Source organism: Marmota marmota, unplaced genomic scaffold (assembly GCF_001458135.2).
Source record: "Marmota marmota marmota unplaced genomic scaffold, marMar, whole genome shotgun sequence".
Taxonomy (NCBI): Eukaryota; Metazoa; Chordata; class Mammalia; order Rodentia; family Sciuridae; genus Marmota; species Marmota marmota.
In genome coordinates, this window is record NW_026000241.1 from 9636694 (window position 1) to 9654025 (window position 17332).

The following is a 17332-nucleotide window of genomic DNA, read 5'->3' on the forward strand; positions in this document are numbered from 1 at the left end:
GCAGAACTTGCCTGGACACATTGTGAACTCACCTGTATGCATTGTGGACTATCTGTTGGTGCAGCGACTTGTGGTAGTGTTGGGGTATTTTTGCTGATGATGTCATCGGTGGTACAATTTTTCCAAAAGGAGCCGTCAATTGGCTTGGTGTATCTTCCTCCCTTCTGCTTGTCATGATTGTCCAGCTAAAATTTGGGGGCCAACAGAGGTGAGGCAAAGAACCTCACCCCCCCGCTGGTACAAAGACCTCTCCACAGGTGTGGCTGTATATTGGACCGGTAGTCAATGACGGGTAAGATCCAATTGCAATGGTACCAACCTAACGGGTAAGGACCATATGTACTATTGGACAACCTAAGGCAGGCACGGTCCCTAAGCCACATGCTTTTTGTTTAAACAGAGAGGGGGAGATGTTGAGAGCCACAGCCGAAGGGGCCCCAGCAAACTTCCAGCTGCCGGCTGATGATTGGCTCACAGTGGCCCCAGCAACATCTAGCTGATTGGCTCCTCTGCGGTGATGCTCATTGGGCTGTTTCCCTGCCCTTTCAGACCATGGAGCTGCTCATTGGGGGACTTTTTTGGCTCCGCCCACGTGACCCAGCCAATCGGCCTCAAGAGCAGGAGGATTGTGGGAGGTGGAGAGAAGCTTGTGTGGGAGAGAGAGGCTTGTGGAAAGCCGGTGGTGACAGTTGAGGCTCTGAGGGTTTTTCCTGAGAGGCTGTTTTGTTTGGCGTGTGTGGTTCTAAAAATAAAGTTAGTTTCTTTTGACAAGTGGCTCCTGATTGTGCCCAGCCAGACTGCGGCAAAGGTAAATGGAAAACAGGATCTCAGAAGCTATTGACTCTGTTTACTTATATTGTCTAAATTTTCCATAATGATCATGCATTGCTTTGAGATTAAAAAAAAAAAAAGTTAGAAAAACTCATCTTCAAGATAAAGTATAGGAAAAAACAAAACCAACAGTAGTTAGAAAAGAATATGACATTTTATTTTCACTTATGGATGTACAGTACATGAATTAAGAAATAAAATCATTGCAGGGTTCTGAAATATTGATAGCTTATGACCTAACATACCAATAAGTCCATTCCCTGCAAAGCAGCCACATTAGCGGTTCAGATTTGGTCTTTGATGCAGTTGGTTTCACATCATTACTGTGAAATGCCCAGTAGCATTTGGATAATATATTACAGTAGACATGAGCTATGTGTCAATATTCCATCTTTGGAACAAATTATGCTTATTTACATGTTAGGAATAGGTGGCTCTATCTACTTACCCTACTGTGAGTTTTAATGACTGATTTTAAGCTACACAGAATTTTCCCAGCTATTATTTCTTTCAGAGTTTCTAAAAGCAACAATTCTTATTAATGTTTATAAAAGATTATGTTGAAAAAGATAATGCTAAAATAAAGGCGCTTTTAGAAATATTTAAGGACAACATAAGGAAAAAACCTGTACATATTTTCAAGCAAAACACTGAAATATTGTAGCAGTGTTTAATCGAATTATTTCAAAATAGTGGTAATTACACTACCTTACATACTATACTATTATCTAAACCTCATAATTACAATTTGAATATACAATCTGACTTACAATTACAACTATGCACAGCTTCTGAAGCATATTTTTCAGGTTTGTTTTTGCACATGAATTGAAGTTGAAGTTGGTCCTTGATTTGGAGAACTATAACTACCTGGAAGCACTAAATTTTAGACACACTTATTGATAGCCAACAAAAAATGTGACAGAGAGAAAAGCAATAACATGCGTGGAAAAGCAGCTGTTGCCCCAAGTGCAATATCAGATCTAGCACGACACCCCCTCAGAGGCCTCTGGGTCTCAATGAATAACCCCCAAAGAAATCAAAATGTACAGGAGGAAGCAGCTGGCTAGTCAAGGGTATTTCCTACAATGGGGCAATCCTTAAAAAGTAGAGGCTTTGGACCTTTAGCATAAGAAAGAGACTTTCCATTCTTTGATTCCATTCACAACTGGTAAAGAAGACAGAAGTCTGTCTTGACCCTTCATTACACGTAAACTGCTGGTGCACTGCAGTAGCTCAAGCTGACTGAGGCCGAGGCAGCCCACCGGAAACTGAAGAACCCAGACCCCATCCTCCTCCACCTTCCTGTGAAGTCACAGACTATATCATGAAGCTATCTGATGTAAGTAAGAGACTTACATTTTATAGACATGGTAGAGTTAGCTCATTATTAAACTTTGAAGAAAAGTCCAAAGGTGAGGCAAAGTATCTTGCTAATGGTGACTGCACCTACAATGACAATAACAAAACAGCTAGAAAAATAATTTTACTGTTTTAAATAATGAAAGAAGCTAATTTTTAAAAATATATTAATCATCTGCAACAGCTGATTAACTTGACAATGAGTCGAGTCCTTCTTTTCTGTGAGCTGAATTCAGGTTATTTTTCAATTATAATATAGCTTCAAATTATAAATATAACCATCCCAACAGCAAAGAGATCATCAAGGCAGTAACATCTGATCAATTCTAAGTCATCATTCCACACAGAGCACAAGAGGTGCTTTTGGATAAAGGCTTTAAAAAGACAGCAGCTGATGTGGAAAGCGGGTCAGTAAAGACTCCAGTTCTGTATCATGGAATCTTCCAAGCCAAGCCGCTTTCCACAAACACAAATTCAGTCTATCTTTTCTTTCTGGACCAATCTAGGAGCATCAACAAAATCTTTGCCATTATAAAGAATAATAAAAAATGTTCCAATGCTTGCAACTCCCCAGAAAAGTACATAAGCCAGTGTTTCTGTCCAAGTGTCACCTGTTGATGAAAAAAAAAAAAAGTTGATAAATAAAGTCGCTCACTGAAATCAAATCCAGGAGTAAGGTGTCTAGTATGTCCTCACAACATTAAAGCTTATCAGCCCATCCTCAGGAAAAATGTATAAACCTCTTAATTAAGGTTTAAACCAGCAGTTCTCAAACTCTCATTAGTACTAGAATCTTCTGCAGGCCTTGATGAACTATCAACTCCTGGGCTCTAAGAATTTATACTTCTAACAAGTTCCCAGATGATGCTGATGCCATACTCTGAGAACCACTGGATTAAACTCTTTCACATTATATCTCACAAATGATAAATGATAATTCTGAGATTACAAACTTTAATACTATAAGAAACTACTAAAATACACATATTTATAAAATATGTTTCAGACATAGGATATATTCAAATATATAACACAAAACATAACAACATATTTTAATAATATTTAGCACAACTCTACTGGTGGCATTTTTCAAAGTCTGGAGTTCATGAAGGATATAGTAGCAAGCCAGTAGGCAAAGATCTATTTCATTTTACTCCTTGAACAGTTGAGCTTGGGGTCACTTCTCTCCTACAACTGTACTGGCCTCATCTGCAGACAGTGCAACACAAGCAGAGGCCGACAAGGAAGGCCAACATCTGGACTCTCCCCTTCCATGCTGGCAGAGTTTGTGCTGCACTTGTTTTTCATGCCCTTGAAAACCACAGCAGGGGCTAGAGATCAGACACCATCAGCATGCCCAAATATGTCAAAGTTCATTATTTACAGCAATTAACTGACATGAGATGTTACCATCTACAGTACCCGATCTCGTTTTGCTAAATATACCCCAAAACTCATATACTCATAATTTTCACAGCCCTAAGCTTAACAATTCTTGACAAAAGAAGAAAGGCAGCTGCTCAGAAGCTGTTGGACATTCCCCCAAAGAGTTCTCCTCTTCTGCAAGCTGAGCTCTTGGTGTTAACTTTCCCACTGCTCTCAAGGTTCTTTATGTAAAATGGCACACTAAACAAAACAAGACTGACTGACAGTGGAGTGGCTCCCAGGAAAAGGCTTCCAGTGGGCATTGTTTTTAAGAAAGAAGCCAGGATCTAGTGGGTGAATGAACCAGCCTTTGGTTGCTGGCTCTAGATCATTCTGTCCTCTTCCTTCTTGTCATAAAACCTGACATAAGACTTGTAGTGATGCCAGAGGTAATTCCTATGCCCTCAACCTATTTTTATCCTGTGAGCTAAGAATGGGTTTTGATTTTAAAGGGCTATAAAAACAAAAACAAAGAGTATATGACAGAGACAGCATGTAATCCATAAGGACAAAAATATTTACTATCTGGCTCTTTACAGAAAAAGCGTGTTAACTAGAGTGATAAACAGGATGGTTCCTTCCGCCTACCCATCACTCCAGTGGTGACAGTCTGCCATGTGTAACAGGAAGGGAACACAGAGATGAATAGGCACTGAGCCTCCCCCTCAAGAAACTGCCAGAAACAGCAGTGGAGGTGGGGATGGTAGTTGAATAAATCCTTAGTTCTGCATACATCTGAGGGCTTACTACATCTTCAATATTGGAAATGAAACAGTAAGACATATTCTCTGCCCTCAGAAAGTTGCTGATCTGGCTGGGCACAGTGGCACATGCCTGTAATCCCAGAGGCCAGGAGGCTGAGGCAAGAGGATTGTGAGTTCAAAGCCAGCCTCAGCAACTCAGTGAGACCCTGTCTCTAAATAAAATACAAAAAAGGGCCGGGGATGTGCTTCAGTAGTTAACAGCCCCTGGTTTAATTTCCAGTACCAAAAAAAAAAAAAAAAAAAGTTGCTGACCCAATGAAAAAGACAAACAAGTATACATATGATTGCCATAAAGAAATACACACTGGTTCTGCCCAACACTCTAAAGAGGGATTTTACCTCTAGAGTAAAACCCTAGGTATTTATGAGTTCAAAGAGGAGAGTGCTGGAAGAGAGGTATTGAGAGTGCTATGGAAATCCAGAGAAGGAAAGATAACTTCTGTGGAGGTCTCAGGGACACTGTCAGAGGGGGCATCTGAGTGGTGCCCAAGTAAATGGGATTCAGACAGACAAACAAGGCTGGAGGCCGACAACTGAAGGGGCCTCTCTTCCCAGAGTGCCTGAACTTGTGCCTTAGAGGTATGACATACCAAAGTCGGATTCAGCCCAAAGCACAAGTACATAATGCAAGCCTTTCACTTAAGCTTAAATGATTATTAACATGAGAAAATACTAAGCACAAAAGAAAAAGAAAACAAAGACCTTTCAGTTCAGATTCTTAGGTAATTTTACTCCTAATCTTTTAAAATTTAATGGTAAGTAATATCTTTAATCTATTAATAATGTTTATTTGTCCAATGATAAGTGCCTGGTTCAATAATTATACAACCACAAATGAAGCCATTAAAAGTGAAGAACATGAGAATACTCCTATTGCTCAGTGCAAAAATAAGATTACAAAAATGCATACTATCTCTCTTACAAAAAATATTCACATATTTATAAAGATAAAACATCAAGCCAGGCATGGTGGCACATGCCTATAATCCCAACAATATGGGAGGTTAAAGCAGGAGGATTATAAGTTTGAGGCCTGCCTCAGCAACTTAGTGAGACCCTGTCTCAAAATAAAAAATTAAAAGGGTTGGGGATGTAGCTCAGTGGTAAAATACCCTTATATTCAATCCCCAGTATCAAAAGAAAAACACAAAAAATAAAACATCAAAATGTTGAGTGGTTAACTTCTCTCTGGAAGGCAGGATAATATTTTTCTTTTTTTTACCTAACTATTTTCTATACTTATTATGTATTACTTTGGTAATAAGAAAAGTTATCAAAATCTTAAGGATAAAACCAAACAGGACTGGCGATATAGCTCAATGGTAGAATGTATGGGTGAGGCTCTGGGTTCAATTCCCAGTACTACATATAATAAAAAACAAAAATAAAAAATTACACGGGCTGAGGGTGTATCTCAGTGGTAGAACATTTGCCTAGCCATGCGCAAAGCACTGGGTTTGACCCCTAGCACCACAAAAACAAACAAAACTGAATTAATTTAAACTACCATATATTTTTTCTTCTTATAACATCAAAACAACTAGTCTCACCTACTCCATTCTCCCTCAATTTAAAAAGGTAAACATTAAATGTTGAATGAACTAAAAAATTCAAGATGTATAAGTTCAACATTCTAAGAAATAAAAAATATAAGAATATAAAATAAGAACAGACTTACCAGCCATAAGCAAACAGATAATGCACATCGAAAAGGCAACAACCATAATAATAGGCAACTGGAAAAGATAATAGAAAGAGACACCGTCATTCAAGGTTTGCAACATCAGTTGTGCTTGTTTTGTTTGGAAAAAGAATAAAACTCTTTTGCAGGCTGATAATACATAATATCTTTCTTTTTTTAAACAGACCCCTTATTTAGGGGTTCAATCACAACTCCAAGGCAACATTGGTTGTTACAAAATCAGTGGAAGCATATCTCTGCTCCAAATGAAGGCATGCCAAGCAGAAGGAAGTCTCCCAAATGAGAATCTAGGTTACCAGGCCTCCCCTCCATCCCAGGGTACTTTGCCCAATAGCATGAGAGGCTCTTGCAAAGTTTGGCAAACAGAGGTAAAAAACAAGAGAAGTGCTAAAAGCATACTTTGCCTTCCATTGTTACAAGTTTGTATCTCTGGCAATTCCTCAGTTCTAAGAGGACTGCAGTCTTCCTGAACAAGGAATCCTCCACATTCCTTTGCTTATGTGTTCCCACACAAAATGGATGTGCAAGGGAGTATCAGGGAAAGAAAACAAATGCTCAATTACTTTACTTTGCACTGTAATCTTCTCTTTAGGGAATCCTAAGTATTTATATTCCATTTAGAATGATAGCATGCACTGTTTTTAGTCAAGGGGAATTGGTACCATCTACCCTTCAGAAACAATGCTTTAAAAACTTGAAAAACATAAAAGTTGCTTACAGCCAGGAATTTCCAGTCCTTTGGAACACTTAAAGGACTATGAGACTCTAATTCATCCACTGAATAGTTCCCAAGAAATAAGTCTATGGAATCCTAGAATAGAGAGAAGGAAATTAGAAACTTCCCAAACTCAATGTGATATTATTATTATTTTATTATTATTATTGGGTAATAATGCAAAACTACTACCATCCAATGAACAAAGAAAGCATCAACTAGAAACTTACTTGTCTAAATCCATCAGAAAAGTTGTTCTTGTAATATCGTTTGAGTGAATTCCAACCATCCATTATGAGTCCCAACTGAGTTCTCTTCCCAGTTCTGGTTATAAAAGGTCAGTTTTAAATTACATACTTACACACTAAATTCTTACACTGCTTTAAGGTCATATGTCATGAAACCAAGTGAGTTACAAATATGTTAAAACTCATTACTGAAAATATAGAAATTTCACAAAGAAGTCACTAGCAAGTCTAAGAAATACATACAGTTGTACCTCAGTATCCACGGGGGATCCCAGCAGATATCAAAGTCTGCAGATGCTCAAGTTCTTTATATAAAAAGGCATAGTATTTGCATATGCCCTACATACATCCTTCCCTACACTTTAAGTCATTTCTGGATAAATAAATAGTTGTTATACTATATTGTCTAGGGAATAATGACAAGGAAAAAAAGTCTGAACATGCTCAGAACTTTTTTTTTTCCTATTTTCAATCTGTGGTTGGTTGAATTCACATATTTAGAACCCGTGGATATAGAAGACCAACTGAATTCTTTTCCTAAAATATCACTAAAGTAGGCACAAGAAGGAACAGTCCCAGCTGCAAAAACAAGAAATATGAAGACAGTCCTACAGCCCAGGTAAAGTGGTATGAAACAGCAAAGAGACTAGAAACTGCATTTTGCTCCCAGGGAAAACATGCACTACAGCAGAAAAGACCCAAATGCATTTGTAATGTATTCGAAATGTTATAACTCCTCACCATCAAGTGCGGTCCCTGAAAGCAGCATCAACATCACCTGGAAGCTTTTTAGAGCTACAACTCTCAGGCACACCTCAGATTTGCAGAATCAGGTGAGTGATTCGAGTGCACGATGAAGGCTGAGAAGCACTGCAGAGCTGTGTTCTCAACACACCCTGTGCATCAGAATCCTCCAGGGAGGCTAAGAACCTACCAGTGTTTGGGCCTTATCTCCCATTAACCCCGACACAACAGGTGCCAAAGTGAGTACTAGGTACTGGTGTTTGGCTGCTGTAGCTGCCGTTCCCCAAAAGTTTCCCACAGGACTCTAAACGTCACCAGGACTATGATGAGCAATGCCATTTCAGAAGTGCGGCTTACCTGGTAAAGTCAGTCTTCAAGGCACCGGTTCCTGCATATTGTTTGGCACAAGCATTTGCGTTGTCAGCCCAGGCTGTGACAAAAAGTACAAAGCAGCTGATATGATAAAAGTGACAACCAAATCTCTGAATCCAAAACATTTATTTTGAAATTTGAGCAACTATGACTCAATTAAAGAAATTACTTGCCATTTTTATAAATCTTCTCAAATTCATCTTGTTCTTCAAGCTTTTGTCCCACGTGCAAAACGCCTAGTCTCTAGAATAAGAACCACACCCGTATTTATGTGGAATAGATTTCAGCAGACATAAGATTTAAGAAGAAAAGGCAGAGACAGTCCTGAAATCCTATCAAATGGATCCTGGCTGTTGGTTGTAAGACAGAGATGCATCCCAAGTACCAGAAACCTTTCTCAGCCAGGGCAAACTGCAAAGACTCTCTTGGGGGCTCCTTTGAGCCCCAGAATCACAGAGAAAGTAGCAGGAGCATATTCAGGGAGAAGGGCATGAGTAAGACTGAAAGCTGCTGTGGGATCTGAGCCACTACTTCCTCCTTCCCTCCCATTCTAACCTTCTACTGCTTTACTCCTCTGCCCTCTCCTAGTTCACCATCCCCAGACGCTTTCACTCCGGACTCACTATAGCCTACCCTCTATTCCAGGCACATGTGAGAACCTGATAAATGCTACACATCTACCATCCCCAAACCATAGGAGTCAGTGGGTTCTTGAATCCCCTCTATGGACTCCTCTGTGACGTCCACTGACCACAGATTAGGAAGTCCTGCCGTGGCCTTGGTCTCAGGCCACCAACTCTCTGGGAACCACCATCTTTTTTTCTTACCTCAAATGATAGCTCACTACCTCTCACCGAGAATGGATCACTCTACCCTCAGACACATCAGGAGCCACCCTCAATGGCTTATAGCTGGTAAAAACACTGCCTTCAGTGGAAGGAGGAAAGCACAACTGGAGAGCCCCCACAATAATGTAATGCTGCTAGAGAAACTCCTACCAACACAGTCCTGAAGGTTTGTCAGGTTTAGAACGTAAAAGACTTAAGGCTGAAGAATCTATTTAAATAGGTTTTGGTAAATCAGCCATGGAACCAAACCATTCCTAACACTGTTTCTACTGAAAATTTTCATAAGGACAAGGACATAGTACAATACAAATTAGAGACTTCCTAAATAGGGAACTCACTCCTATGACATGTGTTACTGTAGGATTCAAGAATCATTCATTCTAAAGGAGGTATTTTACCTTCATAATTTCCTCCTGGGTATCATATAATAGTCAGAAATAAAACTGAATACATACTAACTACCTAGGCAGGAAATCATTTGGGATAAACTTTGTCCCACCCAACAAATGCCAATGTTATTTAGAAACCTGGGTGCTACAAATTTTTAATTGCAAATATAACAGAAAAAGAAATTTTTATCTATTTTTCACATTAGTATAATCTTAGTGGTAAAGCAAAATTGTATCAGAAACTTTTTGGCCAAGAGTTAATATCCCTTGCTAGTAATACAAGAGATGCAAATGAGAACAACTTGGAAGAACTACTTTGTAGAATTAAAAGAGAGAGAAAAAAAAGTTGTTTTAAATAAAACTAGCTAACACTGGCACAAGTTCAATGAAATGAATTCACTTATTTATTGCTGACATCAGCTTAATCCAGTAATTTCACTTCTTGGAACTAACCCAAAGGAAATAGTTTAAGTTGACAATAATAACAAGAACAGATATATTTTCTTCAGTGTTTTTTAAAAGCCAAAAATATAGCAACTTAACTGGCTTAGTAAATACTAAAGGAAAACAGTAATATTAAAAATTGTGCACATATATATATATATACACACACACACACACACACACACACACACACTGACAACCATTATAGAAAATGTGCACACCAGTGAGGGCAAGACACAAACATTAAAAGTTTAGTTTAGAGTGAGGGCAATGTGAATCATTATTTGGGGTTTTCAAAAATGAAGGTTCTTTAAATTTTCTGTTATATTGTTTTTCAATAAGAGAGGGAAAAAAAGAAAAAAAGAATTCACACCTGAAGCTGGGCCTGAAGAGACCGACGAGCTAACAAACTCTGGATCACATTGGTTCTATCTAGACAATCCATGCAATTGCTGCGGAACACGCCTTCCTGGTTTGCCACCACTTTGCCGGCAGAGTCTACTAGAAAATAACTAAAACATATTTGTATAAACACTCTCATACCAAAGTAGGTCAAATCTACTAATGGTATAACTGTTTTAGAACATGGGTCTCATTTCAGTGACATTACTAAAAGTTATGAATTAAAAAGTCTGACAGGAATGCATGGTCAGGCATATTTCATTATTCTAGATCAAATAGCAGTTTGAATGGCCGAGGCCACACAGCCCCCTATCCAAAAAAGATGTGCACATCAGAGGTCACTGCATCTAAGAGAAGTGAAAAAGTAGACTTGGGAGTATTATATAGATTGCTATGCACATCAATCATTTTTCCCAAGGTCAGAAGAGGTTCCTTTAACATTATTATTTCAACTAAGTCCCTTTATATCAGGGTTTCATGGTCCCTGTATAATCCATATCAGACTCCACTGGGTTTCTGGTTAAAAGTAAAAATTCCTGCTTTTTAGATCAACTGAATCAGAATCTATGAAGCAAGGGTGGATCTACATACTATATAGGCATTTTTTTCTTCTTTTTAAATGGATAACATGCAAATAGTACAAAATATAAAAAGTATAATCAAGTATGATTTGAAAAATTTGCTTCCCTTTCTCTATTTAACTACCCAGATAGGAATTCAAAAATCTGACAACACTCAGTGTGATGGTTAAGAAAAGGGAGTCTGGCAGTAAATAATCTGTTTGCTAGCCTTAGCACCACAGCAAATACCTAATTTTGTAACTTCAAATAATGTATTTTTATCCACAAAATGGAGGCAATAGTACCTTCAATTAGACTGCTTTAAAGTTTGAATGAGATAATTCATAACACACGCACACACACACAAAAGTATTTATCAGAGTGTATGAGGCATAGCATGAACACTAGATGATATTAATGTATTGAAATTATTCTCCAAAACTTGAAAGAAGGGAGGAGATACAATAAATCGAGGGCTACATAGAAATCATGGTCTTAGTAATAAAGACCTAAAAGCTGTTTAAATCTACATGAGATTCATGGAGGACTAGTGAGGCAGATTTAGAGTTAGCACACATGTATACATATGCATGAGTGTGTGTGTGTGTGTGTGTGTATGTGTGTGTCTATGTTGTGTGTGTGATGGCACCCCATTAGTACTTAAGAAATAAATGCTAGATTTTTGTAAATATTATTTTGTAAACCCTACAATAAATCTATGAGGTAGGTGTCCTTAGCTCCACTTTACAAACAGAAAAACCAAAGTTTAAAGATATCCAACAGGTGCCTAGGTCACAAGGCTAATGAGAGACAAACTGAGATTTAAACCAAGACAAATCAGACCTGAAAGCCCAGATTCTTTCTAGTATCACAAAAGCCTCTGGAAAAAAAGTTATCTTGAGAGGTCATCTGAAAGTCACTGGTAAAATCTACTACTGTCTCAGTGGCACAGTGAATGGCAATGGATATGGATTCTGGTATAATCCTCCTACTTTCTTACTTTCTTGTATAACAGCAATTAATGGGTGAACCCAAGGAACCACACCTCACCCACCAATAAGATGCCAGGCCCAGCCAATGTTTTCACTGATCTCTAATAGCCCAACAACAATACAGGTCAATCTCCCTACATCAGCAATATTTGTGACAAAAATCTCACAGAAAAAAAAAAAAGTAGAACTATTTTTGATTACTTAATATACATAAAAATATATTTTAAAAAACCAAGGGCTAGGGATGCAGCTCAGTGATAGAGCACTTGCCAAGCATGCACAAAGCCCTAGGTCCCATCTCCAGCACTGCAGTAACAATAACAACAACAAAACAAGGGAAAAAGAAACTGAGAAAATGTCTATCAGCAGTTTTATTATATGCCTGTGTAGTTAAAATTAAAAGGCATATCTGAGTCTAGAACTATCACACAGAGGCAGAATAAAATGATAGAATGATTTATAGATTCCTTCTTCTACCTTTAAAATAAGTGAAGACAGACATATGCATAGAATACAGTAAATCTGTGAACCAACATGATAAATAATATAGTAAATGCATACAGAAAGTACCACAAATATATTCAGACCTTTATTAATCCTACTCTTGAGAATTTGGGAAGGGGGGATTTAACAGAAGTAAAAATCTATATATACATGTAACCCAAGTGGCACACTGTAGCTTGCTCAGGATAGGAGAAAAGGAAATGAACTGGATGTTTAATGTAAAGGAAAACATTTGTTTCAAATCATGTTAGACCTAACGGAATACAGAAAAGCCACTAACACTAACATTAAAAAATCTATGCAGACTAATAATCAAAAAAACTATGATGGAATGTTTAGTGAAAACAACTGAATATAGAACAGTGGTAAACCAGATCAGTTATGTGAAAACTTGTAAATGTGTTGAAGATAATTTATAGTATGAATATATCCAAATGGGTCATTTTTAAGAATTTAGGAATAGTTTTAAATCATCAATTCTCATCTTTCCAATAAAAAATTTAAACAATAAAATAATACACTCAAGGACCAAAATAAAATAGTATACAAAGCACTGACAACTAAGGAAACTTCCTTTGTAAGTCTACTAGATATTATATAATAAATGATTGATATTATATATATGTATATATACACATACATTCATTCCTTTTACCTCCACAAGGAAACAATATAGCTTACCTTAATTCATCTTGAATTTCTGCTACCTGATCCAATAAAATACTTAGACGATCCCATCTCATATTTTTACATTCCTTATGGAAGTCAAAGGCAATGTATCTAGCAAAAGGAAAGATTCAGATATTGATAAGAAATCATTCAATTTCCTTCTAAGCAGGCATAATGTTTTAGTAAAGCAAAATGAAAGTGCTACTAGAAAGTGCTACTGTACAACACTGGACCTCTCGTCAACAATACTGTATTGTACACTTAAAATTTTTGTTAAAGTAGTTCTCATATTAAGTGTTCCTACCATAATAAAATGAAATTAGAAAAAAAAGAAAACCAACAAACCAAAAGAATCTATATAGCTCACTAGCATCTAAACATACTTGGATTCTTAGGCTTGTACCCTTGTTTTAAATCAGTTATGTCTTCCAAGAATGAGTTACAGAGTTATATTCTGATGATTAATTATTTTAAACATATTATTTTACTCTGAACCCAATGGTTGAGCAGTTTTACTTCTCTCCAAGTTCTAGGAAGAAACCCTTAGAGATACTTCACCTCACACATCTAGGTATTTTTCATCCAGTTTCCAAAAGAATAACTTTCCACTGCTAAATGAGTCCTAGTAGTCTTCATAAGTGTGGCCATACGACTTTTCTTTTTCTGGCCATATTCATCCACTTGCTTCACTCATTGTAATAACTGGCTTAACAACTAAAAGGTTTACCAGTACAAGAGACATCTTAGAGACAACAACAAATCTACCATTTGACTGCAGATTTAAATCAACTCACTGATTTTCCTGCCTGCCAGAATATGTATTTATCAACTTTTTAAAAATTCAAATACAATCTTATTATGTTCCTCTGTCTGGTGGTCTTTAGAGTTCACAAAATAAATAGCTTTGGGTTGCTTGTTCTTTAGCAGTAGGCAACCTTCACATTGCCCAAAGGGCATGACTCTAGACTCTTAATTCACACCTCAAGTTCTCAAAGTTAGCTGTTGTTAAAAACTCCAAATTTCTCAGGACAACTCTGGAGGCAAAAAATGCCTATGGAAACTGTATAGGCACAGGGATCTAACCAGGGGTGTACACAGGAGCCAACAGATGAACTTTTTCCAGTACACATAAGCTGGACTCCAACCCCAGAGATTCCGATCATCGGGTCTGTTGGTATAGATTCTCAGGCACACCTTGTTATAGGAGTCCCCTCTCTTGAGTCTCCTAAAGCATGTCTGGGCAGGTTCTACTCTCAAAAGGTGGAAGTATGGATGGAGCGAGGATCTGATGAATTTGCTAGAGCTTTTGAGTTGGACAGGAAAGCCTGAAGGTCTTCCCCAAGATTCATTATATTATTCATCTTTGTGTACACTTAAACTTTTCCATACAATTTCTCCCCAAATGCTAGTAACCACTTCTTACTATTGTATACCCCCACCACCCACCCAGTTTCCTAGGGAGAAGCTCCAAATGGGCTGCCTTACTTTGTACCTTTCCACAGGGAAACTGATGTTTTAGGATCCCATCTTTTCACAAGGATACATAGTATTTGCAACTGTTGCCTGGTATTAGGACAGGCATAGGTAATGTTCCAAATGAGGTCACCATGCAAAAGCTTAACTGATCCAGAAAATATGGTGTTTAACATCAGAGGCCACACACCAAACAATCACAAAAGACTGAAATTCCTGACCTATTGGCCACAGCAAATGCATATTGGACCTGAGAAATCCAGCAACAGATTCTGAGTGAGGTACCTGATCATTCCACTTCCCAAGGAAGACACCATTGTTGCAAATGTTTGTTCAAGTGGTTTCTCTGAGCCCTTCTGGTTTACCTGTAAAAAAAATTTAAAACACCATAAATAACTTTGTTTATTTAAAGAGAGAGATCAGAAGAATAACAAGGATGCTTCAAGTTCTCATTTTGGCACAGAAACAACAAACCTAGAAGTTATCTGAACTAACTTTGTAGAATAAGTAAAGGTAAATACAAGGGCAAATATAAAACCCAGTATTATTGTAATCTTGCTCTATAACTCCATTTTAAAATTTTCTACAGGATTTAAAAGTAAAATGAATAAAAACTGTAAATCTGTATTATTAGGAACACAATGTGTAAAGCCACAATTTGCAATATCCACAACACAAAAGGGAGGGCAAACCTTTTTAGGATTAGAGCTCTATATGCAATTGAAATTGGTTATAATTAAAATTAGATAGTTTTAACTTTAGAAATTATATATGATCCTCGGGCTAACCAAAAGAAAGCTACAGAATATACACAAAAGAAAATAAGAAGGCAATTCAAACATATCACTACAAAGAATCAACTAAACACAAAAGACAGCAATGGAGGAAATAGGTAACAAAAACTACAGGTCATATAGGAAATAATAGCAAAATGGCAAAAGCAAATCCTTTGTTATCAGTAATTAATTTAAATATAAGTGAATTAATTCTTCAATAAAAAGAGATAGATTGGGAGAAAGGACAGAAAATAAGAACGAACCCTATGGTGTTTATAAGACATTTACTTTCAAGATACATACAGGTTGAAAGTAAAAGGATGAAAGAAGATATTCTGTGCAAATAGCAATCAAAAGAGCTAGAGCAATTGTATTAGTATCGGGTAAAATATACTCTAAGTGAAAAGCTGTTATAAGAGAACATTAAATATTAATAAAAGAGTCAATTCACCAAGAAGATCTAACAATTAAAAATAAAGAAGCAACAAGCCATCAGAGTCCAAAAATATAATGAAGCAACACTGGCAATATAAAAGTCTAACCATAATAGTTGAAAACTTTCAATACCTCATTTTTATAACAGACAAAACAATCATACAGAGGATCCATAAGAAAATGGAGGATTTAAGTAACATAGATCCCATTAGGCCAACAAATATGCAGAATATTCTACCCCATTAACAGCAGAATACACATCTTTCCAAAGGGCACATGGAACATTCTCCAGGATAATCCATATGTCAGTCCACAAAGCAAGTCTTCTAATAAATTTTTAAAAAGTAAAATATATTTTCTGATCACAGTAACAGAAGAAGAATAGAAATTTCACAAATATGTGAAAGCAACATACTCCTGAACAACCACTGGGTCAAAGAAAAAAATCACCAGAGAAATTAAAAAGTACTTGAGACAAATGGACAATATAATATGCCACAACTTATGAGGTAAAGCAAAAGCAGTGCTAAGAAGAATTCACTGCTATAAAGGCATACAAAAAAAAAAAAAAAAAGGAGAACCTCAATCCATGATCTAATTTTATATCTAGAAACTAGAAAATAAGAGTCAAATGTCTAGAACTAGAAAAAGGAGAGCAAACTAAACCCAAAGCTAACACAAGTAAAGGACATGATAAAGATTAGAGCAGAGAGAAACAAAACAAATAGAAAACCAAGAGAGAATACCAACAAAACAAAAAGTCCATTGTTTGAAAAGGTTAATAAAATTAAAAAAACTTTAGCTAGAATGACCCCCCTCCATTCAAAAAAAAAGAGAGAAGACTCAAATTACTAAAACTAGAAATGATAGTGAGGACATTACTAACAATTTTTGAGAAATAAAAAGGATTAAAGTATTATTTTAATATTAATATTAAAATATTAGCACTCATGTATCAACAAATGTATAACCTAGATATGAATAAATTCCTAGACATACAGAATCTACCAAAACTTAATCATAAAGAGAGAAAATATCAATCAACCAATAACTAGAAAGGAGACTGAATGAGTACTGAAAAGTTTCCCAACAAAAAGCCCTAAACCAAATAGCTTCACAGGTGAATTTTACCAAACATTTATGGAAGAATTAACACCACTCTTCTTTTTCAAAACACAGAAGAGGGAATGATTTCTAACTTGTTTTATAAGAAAAAGATTATCCCGATATCAAAGTCAAACAATGATACCACAAAAAACCAAAAACTACATATTTATTAAAGATAATAAATTCAGCAAAGCTGCAGCATACAAAAATCAACACACAATAATCAGTTACATTTCTATACACTAACAATGAAAAGTTCTAAAAGAAAATTAAGAGTTCCATTTACAATAGCATCAGAAAGAATACTCAGGAATAAACTTATTCAAGGAAATGAAAACATGTTCCCCCAAAACTACATTGCTGAAACTTAAAAATGGAAAGACATCGGTGTTCATGGGCTGACACTTAAAATATTAAGATGATAATACTACCCAAAGTCATCTACAGAGTCCCTATAATCTCTATTAAAATCTCAATGGCAAAAAATCAGGAAATTTAAAAAAAATCTCAGTGGCATTTTTTGCAGAAATAGAAAAACCTCCAATGGAATGGAATTTCAAGGGACCCCAA

The 17332-nt window shown here is 36.6% G+C and overlaps 1 protein-coding gene across 2 annotated transcripts in view; it reads right to left on the bottom strand.

Annotated features, from left to right (window-relative positions):
• Window positions 1-966: 966 nt before the first annotated feature.
• Window positions 967-17332, bottom strand: part of Sacm1l (SAC1 like phosphatidylinositide phosphatase) — a 53040-nt gene continuing 36674 nt past the window's right edge. For both annotated transcript variants that reach the window (XM_015489381.2, XM_048795274.1), the window contains 9 exons: window positions 14730-14809; window positions 12984-13082; window positions 10218-10356; window positions 8337-8406; window positions 8149-8221; window positions 7030-7123; window positions 6803-6895; window positions 6061-6118; window positions 967-2804 (listed from right to left, as the gene is read on the bottom strand). In XM_015489381.2, the coding sequence (XP_015344867.1) occupies window positions 2668-2804; window positions 6061-6118; window positions 6803-6895; window positions 7030-7123; window positions 8149-8221; window positions 8337-8406; window positions 10218-10356; window positions 12984-13082; window positions 14730-14809 (843 nt within the window). In that variant the 3' untranslated portion in view covers window positions 967-2667. The remainder of the gene's footprint in view (window positions 2805-6060; window positions 6119-6802; window positions 6896-7029; window positions 7124-8148; window positions 8222-8336; window positions 8407-10217; window positions 10357-12983; window positions 13083-14729; window positions 14810-17332) is intronic.